This window comes from Caretta caretta, chromosome 10, assembly GCF_965140235.1.
Source record: "Caretta caretta isolate rCarCar2 chromosome 10, rCarCar1.hap1, whole genome shotgun sequence".
NCBI lineage: Eukaryota > Metazoa > Chordata > Testudines > Cheloniidae > Caretta > Caretta caretta.
The window spans coordinates 15,438,808-15,448,187 of record NC_134215.1 but is presented as its reverse complement, the minus strand read 5'-3'; the positions used below and the strand labels follow the sequence as shown (position 1 = coordinate 15,448,187).

Genomic DNA, 9,380 nt, shown 5'->3' with positions numbered 1-9,380 from the left:
TCGTACTGTACCATCTTCTGCCAGGCAGGCAAGAGATGAGGATTGCTAGCAGTCGTATTGCACCATCTTCTGCCAGGCAGGCAAGAGATGGGGATGGCTAGCAGTCGTACTGTACCATCTTCTGCCGAGCAGCCATGAGATGTGGATGGCATGCAGTCCTTCTGCACCGTCTGCTGCCAGCCAAAGATGTAAAAGATAGATGGAGTGGGTCAAAACAAGAAATAGACCAGATTTGTTTTGTACTCATTTGCCTCCTCCCCTGTCTAGGGGACTCATTCCTCTAGGTCACACTGCAGTCACTCACAGAGAAGGTGCAGCGAGGTAAATCTAGCCATGTATCAATCAGAGGCCAGGCTAACCTCCTTGTTCCAATAAGAACGATAACTTAGGTGCACCATTTCTTATTGGAACCGTCCGTGCAGTCCTGCCTGAAATACTCCTTGATGTACAGGCACCCCCTTTGTTGATTTTAGCTCCCTGAAGCCAACCCTGTAAGCCGTGTCGTCAGTCGCCCCTCCCTCCGTGAGAGCAACGGCAGACAATCGTTCCGCGCCTTTTTTCTGTGCGGACGCCATACCAAGGCAAGCATGGAGGCCGCTCAGCTCACTTTGGCAATTAGGAGCACATTAAACACCACACGCATTATCCAGCAGTATATGCAGCACCAGAACATGGCAACGCGATACCGGGCGAGGAGGCGACGTCAGCGCGGTCCCGTGAGTGATCAGGACATGGACACAGATTTCTCTGAAAGCATGGGCCCTGACAATGCATGCATCATGGTGCTAATGGGGCAGGTTCATGCTGTGGAACGCCGATTCTGGGCTCGGGAAACAAGCACAGACTGGTGGGACCGCATAGTGTTGCAGGTCTGGGACGATTCCCAGTGGCTACGAAACTTTCGCATGCGTAAGGGCACTTTCATGGAACTTTGTGACTTGCTTTCCCCTGCCCTGAAGCGCATGAATACCAAGATGAGAGCAGCCCTCACAGTTGAGAAGCGAGTGGCGATAGCCCTGTGGAAGCTTGCAACGCCAGACAGCTACCGGTCAGTTGGGAATCAATTTGGAGTGGGCAAATCTACTGTGGGGGCTGCTGTGATGCAAGTAGCCCACGCAATCAAAGATCTGCTGATATCAAGGGTAGTGACCCTGGGAAATGTGCAGGTCATAGTGGATGGCTTTGCTGCAATGGGATTCCCTAACTGTGGTGGGGCTATAGACGGAACCCATATCCCTATCTTGGCACCGGAGCACCAAGCCGCCGAGTACATAAACCGCAAGGGGTACTTTTCGATAGTGCTGCAAGCTCTGGTGGATCACAAGGGACATTTCACCAACATCAACGTGGGATGGCCGGGAAAGGTGCATGATGCTCGCATCTTCAGGAACTCTGGTCTGTTTCAAAAGCTGCAGGAAGGGACTTTCTTCCCAGACCAGAAAATAACTGTTGGGGATGTTGAAATGCCTATATGTATCCTTGGGGACCCAGCCTACCCCTTAATGCCATGGCTCATGAAGCCATACACAGGCAGCCTGGACAGTGGTCAGGAGCTGTTCAACTACAGGCTGAGCAAGTGCAGAATGGTGGTAGAATGTGCATTTGGACGTTTAAAGGCGCGCTGGCGCAGTTTACTGACTCGCTTAGACCTCAGCGAAACCAATATTCCCACTGTTATTACTGCTTGCTGTGTGCTCCACAATATCTGTGAGAGTAAGGGGGAGACGTTTATGGCGGGGTGGGAGGTTGAGGCAAATCGCCTGGCTGCTGGTTACGCGCAGCCAGACACCAGGGCGGTTAGAAGAGCACAGGAGGGCGCGGTACGCATCAGAGAAGCTTTGAAAACCAGTTTCATGACTGGCCAGGCTACGCTGTGAAAGTTCTGTTTGTTTCTCCTTGATGAACCCCCCCGCCCCTTGGTTCACTCTACTTCCCTGTAAGCTAACCACCCTCCCCTCCTCCCTTTAATCATTGCTTGCAGAGCCAATAAAGTCATTGTTGCTTCACATTCATGCATTCTTTATTCATTCATCACACAAATAGGGGGATGACTACCAAGGTATCCCAGGAGGGGTGGTGGAGGAGGGAAGGAAAATGCCACACAGCACTTTAAAAGTTTACAACTTTAAAATTTATTGAATGACAGCCTTCTTTTTTTTGGGCAATCCTCTGTGGTGGAGTGGCTGGTTGGCCGGAGGCCCCCCCACCGCGTTCTTGGGCGTCTGGGTGTGGAGGCTATGGAACTTGGGGAGGAGGGCGGTTGGTTACAGAGGGGCTGCAGTGGCAGTCTGTGCTCCAGCTGCCTTTGCTGCAGCTCAACCATACACTGGAGCATACTGGTTTGGTCCTGCAGCAGCCTCAGCATTGAATCCTGCCTCCTCTCATCACGCTGCCGCCACATTTGAGCTTCAGCCCTGTCTTCAGCCCGCCACTTACTCTCTTCAGCCCTCCACCTCTCCTCCCGGTCATTTTGTGCTTTCCTGCACTCTGACATTATTTGCCTCCACGCATTCGTCTGTGCTCTGTCAGTGTGGGAGGACAGCATGAGCTCGGAGAACATTTCATCGCGAGTGCGTTTTTTTTCTTTCTAAGCTTCACTAGCCTCTGGGAAGGAGAAGATCCTGTGATCATTGAAACACATGCAGCTGGTGGAGAAAGGGACAGCGGTATTTAAAAAGACACATTTTATAAAACAGTCGCTACACTCTTTCAGGGTAAACCTTGCTGTTAACATTACATACATAGCACATGTGCTTTCGTTACAAGGTCGCATTTTGCCTCCTCCCACCGCGTGAACGGATTTTGGTTGAATGCCAGCAAACATACACTGCAATGCTTTGTTCTACAGTGATTCCCGAGTACGTGTTACTGGCCTGGAGTGGTAAAGTGTCCTACCATGAAGGACGAAATAAGGCTGCCCTCCCCAGAAACCTTTTGCAAAGGCAGAACCGCAAATGCCAGGGCAAAGTAATCCTTTCACATGCTTGCTTTTAAACCATGTATAGCATTTTAAAAGGTACACTCACCAGAGGTCCCTTCTCCGCCTGCTGAGTCCAGGAGGCAGCCTTGGGTGGGTTCGGGGGGTACTGGCTCCAGGTCTAGGGTGAGAAACAGTTCCTGGCTGTCGGGAAAACCGGTTTCTCCGCTTGCTTGCTGTGAGCTATCTACAACCTCCTCCTCATCATCTTCTTCGTCCCCAAAACCTACTTCCGTATTGCCTCCATCTCCATTGAAGGAGTCAAACAACACGGCTGGGGTAGTGGTGGCTGAACCCCCTAAAATGGCATGCAGCTCATCATAGAAGCGGCATGTTTGGGGCTCTGACCCAGAGCGGCTGTTCGCCTCTCTGGTTTTCTGGTAGGCTTGCCTCAGCTCCTTCAGTTTCACGCGGCACTGCTTCGGGTCCCTGTTATGGCCTCTGTCCTTCATGCCCTGGGAGATTTTCAGAAAGGTTTTGGCATTTCGAAAACTGGAACGGAGTTCTGATAGCACGGATTCCTCTCCCCAAACAGCGATCAGATCCCGTACCTCCCGTTCGGTCCATGCTGGAGCTCTTTTGCGATTCTGGGACTCCATCATGGTCACCTGTGCTGATGAGCTCTGCATGGTCACCTGCAGCTTGCCACGCTGGCCAAACAGGAAATGAGATTCAAAAGTTCGCGGTTCTTTTCCTGTCTACCTGGCCAGTGCATCTGAGTTGAGAGCGCTGTCCAGAGCGGTCATAATGGAGCACTCTGGGATAGCTCCCGGAGGCCAATACCATCGAATTGTGTCCACAGTACCCCAAATTCGAGCCGGCAACGTCGATTTAAGCGCTAATCCACTTGTCAGGGGTGGAGTAAGGAAATCGATTTTAAGAGCCCTTTAAGTCGAAATAAAGAGCTTCATTGTGTGGACGGGTGCAGGTTTACATCGATTTAACGCTGCTAAATTCGACCTAAAGTCCTAGTGTAGACCAGGGCCTAGTGACCGAGGATGTGGAAAAAGCTAATGTACTCAATGCTTTTTTTGCCTCTGTCTTCACGAACAAGGTCAGCTCCCAGACTACTGCACTGGGCAGCACAGCATGGGGAGGAGGTGACCAGCTCTCTGTGGAGAAAGAAGTGGTTCAGGACTATTTAGAAAAGCTGGACATGCACAAGTCCATGGGGCCAGATGCGCTGCATCCGAGAGTGCTAAAGGAGTTGGTGGATGTGATTGCAGAGCCATTGGTCATTATCTTTGAAAACTCATGGCGATCGGGGGAAGTCCCAGACGACTGGAAAAAGGCTAATGTAGTGCCCATCTTTTAAAAAGGGAAGAAGGAGGATCCTGGGAACTACAGGCCAGTCAGCCTCACCTCAGTCCCTGGAAAAATCATGGAGCAGGTCCTCAAGGAATCAATTCTGACGCATTTAGAGGAGAGGAAAGTGATCAGGAACAGTCAACATGGATTCACCAAGAGCAAGTCATGCCTGACTAATCTAATTGCCTTCTATGATGAGCTAACTGGTTCTGTGGATGAAGGGAAAGCAGTGGACGTGGTGTTGCTTGACTTTAGCAAAGCTTTTGACACTGTCTCCCACAGTATTCTTGCTAGCAAGTTAAAGAAGTATGGGCTGGATGAATGGACTATAAGGTGGATAGAAAGCTGGCTAGATTGTCGGGCTCAATGGGTAGTGATCAATGGCTCCATGTCTAGTTGGCAGCCGGTATCAAGTGGAGTGCCCCAAGGGTCGGTCCTGGGGCCGGTTTTGTTCAATATCTTCATAAATGATCTGGAGGATGGTGTGGATTGCACCCTCAGCAAGTTTGCAGATGACACTAAACTGGGAGGAGAGGTAGATACGCTGGAGGGTAGGGATAGGATACAGAGGGACCTAGACAAATTGGAGGATTGGGCCAAAAGAAATCTGATGAGGTTCAACAAGGACAAGTGCAGAGTCCTGCACTTAGGACAGAAGAATCCCATGCACCGCTACAGACTAGGGACCGAATGGCTAAGCAGCAGTTCTGCAGAAAAGGACCTAGGGGTTACAGTGGAATAGAAGCTGGATATGAGTCAACAGTGTGCCCTTGTTGCCAAGAAGGCCAATGGCATTTTGGGATGTATAAGTAGGAGCATTGCCAGCAGATCGAGGGATGTGATCGTCCCCCTCAATTCGACACTGGTGAGGCCTCATCTGGAGTACTGTGTCCAGCCCACACTACTAGAAGGATGTGGAAAAATTGGAAAGAGTCCAGCGGAGGGCAACAAAAATGATTAGGGGACTGGAACACATGAGGTATGAGGAGAGGCTGAGGGAACTGGGGATGTTTAGTCTGCGGAAGAGAAGAATGAGGAGGGTTTTGATAGCTGCTTTCAACTACCTGAAAGGGGGTGCCAAAGAGGATGGCTCTAGACTGTTCTCGCTGGTAGCTGATGACAGAACAAGGAGTAATGGTCTCAAGTTGCAGTGGGGGAGGTTTAGGTTGGATATTAGGAAAAACTTTTTCACTAGGAGGGTGGTGAAACACTGGAATGCGTTACCTAGGGAGGTGGTGGAATCTCCTTCCTTAGAAGTTTTTAAGGCCACGCTTGACAAAGCCCTGGCTGGGATGATTTAATTGGGGATTGGTCCTGCTTTGAGCAGGGGGTTGGACTAGATGACCTCCTGAGGTCCCTTCCAACCCTGATATTCTATGATTCTATGATTAATGATTATGTTTTAATATCTATCAGTTAGCTAACTTTTACTGGATTTAAAATGTGCCATTTTGATTTAGGTAGTTTTTTAATGTGTAAAGCATTTGATTTAGTACCACACAAGTCCAATTTTATATTAATACAGTTAACTTTTTATAAGACTTGTGTCCTTGTCAAAGAATGATATCAAGTTCATTTGACGAGACCTATTGTCCAGGAATCCTGTTGGCTTATATTAATTATATTTTTACCCCTTAACCCTATTGTTAATAATCCTTTATCAGCCATTCCATTATTTTGCTTGGTATCAATGTCACGCTTGGTGGCCTGTAGTTACGCATGTCATCCTATTTACCTTTTTTAAATATTGGCACAATGCTGACACTCTTCTAGTCCTCTGGAGATTTCCCAGGTAGCTTTATTCTACAGACAGTATATTGGACTTCTGCAAGAACATATACAGATAAGACAATGCTAAATGGCCTGGGGTCAGAGGTGGATTTACAGTAAAACACAGGGTGCCCTGGCACGGGGCCCCCCCAACAACAGGAGGCCCAGGGCCAGGCAGCTGCGGGGGCAGAAGCTTGGTCCTGCTGGCTCCTGGGGCTCCTGCTGCAGGCTCCCCACCTACCGGCAGCCAAGCTCCCCCCTCCCCCACCTCCTCCCCCAAGTGTTTGCCGGTGCTCAGGTCACTCCGTGAGGGAGGGGGAGGAGTGGGGCCGCAGTGCGCTCAGGGGAGGAGGCGGATAAGAGGTGGGGGTGGGGCCTTGGGGAAGGGGGTGGAATGGGGGCAGGGTGGAGCAAAGGCGGGGCCCCTGCACTTCCCCTACATGTACCCCCCCAACCTTCTGCCATGAGCCGCTGAGGACAAGGGGCTGGGAGCACTCCCACGACCCCAGCCCACACCCCCAACCCCCTGCCCTGACTCCTGCACCCTCCTCACACACTGCCTGCCCACCCTGACTCCTGCACCCCCCACACATACCCAGACCACCCCACCCCCCCACATCTCCATCCCCACCCTGAGCACCAAAAGGGAGCTCTTGCACCCCCCCATTCCCACCTGCACCACTATGCACCAAATGGGAGCTGCCCCAGGTAAGTGCTCCCCAACCCTGAGTCCCCTCCTGCACCCCAACCCCCAGCCAGACCCTGCGCCCTCTCAGTCCCCCTCAGCCACCTGCCCTCCCTGACTCCTGCACCCCCCTCACATAGCCCCAGCCATAACTCCTGCACCCCTCTCACACACCCCCAACCTCCTGCCCTCCCTGACTCCTGCACCCCCCCACACACCCAGCCCCCCCAGACCCTCAGCCCCCTGCCCTCCCTGACTCTTGTGCACACACCCCACATTTCCACCTGCACCCCTCGCACCAAACAGGAGCTGCCCCAGGTTAGCACTCCACACCCCAACCCCCTGCCCCAGCCCCGAGTCCCCTCCTGCACCCTAACTCCTGGCCAGACCCTGCACCCCAACCCCCGGCCTGTTCCTGCACCTTGATTTCCTCCCAGATCTTGTGTCACCAGCCTTGAGCCCCCTCCTGCACCCTAAGTTGTGGCCAGACCCTGCACCCCAATGTTTTTTAACATATTCTTTTTTATAAAGCGCTCTTATCCAAAGTGCTTTACAATTGTTAGCTAACGGTACAAACAATATTTGGAAAGATCATTAAGTGGTCCACCGAGACCCTCAGTGATTTTCAAGTGGTCTGTGGAAAAATAAGTTAGACTACAAAAACAATCAAAAACAACCTCACTTTATTTTCATTTACTTCCTATTACTTATAGGAGGAGGGTGAAGAAAAAAAGAATGAAAAACTAGGGTGGGGGGTGATGGAGTAGATAAGAGAGAATGTTCTTTTTCTTGGCTGGGTCCCAAGGAGGGGCCCAGCCCCAGAACTGAAGCTGAGCACAGGACCCCACTAACTCTAAATCCGTCATTGGCTGGGGTGTGTCTACCTGATAGACCAGCTCTCTCTCCTTATGACATATTTAAATAGCTATGGTCAGCAGAGGTGCTTGAGCTGGATCTCCCATTATTATGAAAGAGAACGGACTACTCAGGGTGTTTTCTGTGAGGGCCACAGCACTTTGGAACTTCTACCCCCTTTGTGTTGAAATAGCCTGAATTTAGTGACCTTCAAGGCATTCTGCAAAAGCCCTCTGTTTGATAGGTGTGGCTGGCCGGCCAAGTTGAGCTATTTGTTACTGAAATCCACAAAGCTACTTAGGCACCTAAACCCAGATTTAGGTGCCTAAATCCTGTTTTTAGACATCTAAATCCCACACTGTGATTCACAAAACTCCTGCTGAACCCTGAGGTGTCTAAACTCACTTGGTGCCTAAGTTTTTGCCTCTGTGCATGCGCACTGCTGCCTCACTCTAGGCATCTAGATGTCTATATCCCACCTAAGCCCAGAGCAATTCATTAACAAGGTGAAGACAGGTGTTCACTTGCCTAAGTTGCCCTAGGGGCCTGATCCAGTGAGCACTCTCTGGGTGCACCTACCCATCCGGGCTGCATTCAAAAGCTGGCTGGAAGAGGAGGTGCTGCTGCTGCCACCCACCTTATAACTTTTAGCCCAGTAGTTAGATTACTCACATGGGATGTGGGAGACCCAGATTCTTTTCCCCACTCCCAGGCAAAGGGGGAGACGGAATATGAAGAAGGGTCTCCCACCTGTCAGGAAAGTGCTCTAAACACTGAGCTATGGAATATTCTAATGTGGGGCTCTGTGATGGGGTGTACCAACCCTGCACTGGTCAGGCAGGGGTTAACCAGCTACTTTGGACCCAAGAGGCCACACCCCTTTGCCCTTGCTGGACATGCTCCTGGTGGAGGGAGTATATAAAAGGAAGCTGCTCAACTCAGTCTGGGCTGGCTGAGGAGGAGACCAAATATGCACTGTGGGGTCCTGTGGAAGGACTGCTGAGATTCCAAGCTGCTGAGGCTGGGGACCTTAACTGCGCTGCAGAGAACCAGTTGACCAAAGGGGACACTGAGCCACTGCTAGCTGAGGAGATGCCTGAGGCATGTGTAAGGGTAGGAGGCGACCCAGGGGACGTGTTGGGAGACATAGAGACTTAAACCCTCCTCCAGGGGGGTGATGGGTTTCCTAAGGCCCTGGGTTGGAACCTGGTGGAGTAGGATGGGCCTGGGTTCCCTTCCCCTCCCTACACCTGGGTGCTATGGCTGGCGACTATTGGGATTAGGCACTATGGTGGACTGTTGATGCTTGGCATTACTGCCTTGCACTGCTTATACTAGGTGCCTCTGCCTGGGGGTTGCTGACACTAGGTGCTAGTGCCTTGGGCATTGCTGTTAGGCCTTGCTGCCCTGAAGGAAAGGGTAGCTCTGGGAATCCTTACGACTAGACGTCACGACTGCTGAAGAGGGGGCAACCCCTATTGGAACACCACTGTCCCCTGTGGCAGGCTCTCTGTCTCTCCTGTTCCACTGTGGATAAATAATGAAAGAATGACTGGGATAGAGGGACTTGACCCAGGAGCTTCTGCCCTTCAGGTTCCAAACCACAGGGCAACAGAGTCATACATATTTGTGCTCTCTCTCTCTCTCTCTCTGGGCCAATCACTCTTTCTTTATTCATCCAGAGTGTAACAGCTTGAAGAGGAGAGGCTGAAGGAACCCCTTGTTAGAATATCCCATAGCCAGTGGCTAGAGCATTCTTCTGAGAGGTGGGAGACCTGTGTTCAG

At 51.3% G+C, this 9,380-nt stretch overlaps 1 protein-coding gene across 1 annotated transcript; it reads right to left on the bottom strand.

Annotated features, from left to right (window-relative positions):
* Positions 1 to 2,040: 2,040 nt before the first annotated feature.
* LOC142073454 (uncharacterized) lies at positions 2,041 to 4,099 on the bottom strand. Its single transcript, XM_075133301.1, has 2 exons — positions 3,027 to 4,099; positions 2,041 to 2,645 (listed from the first exon to the last, which is right to left on the bottom strand). The coding sequence occupies exons 1-2, from the start codon at positions 3,604 to 3,606 to the stop codon at positions 2,494 to 2,496; spliced, it is 732 nt and encodes a 243-aa protein (XP_074989402.1). The 5' UTR covers positions 3,607 to 4,099; the 3' UTR covers positions 2,041 to 2,493.
* Between the last annotated feature and the right edge of the window lie 5,281 nt (positions 4,100 to 9,380).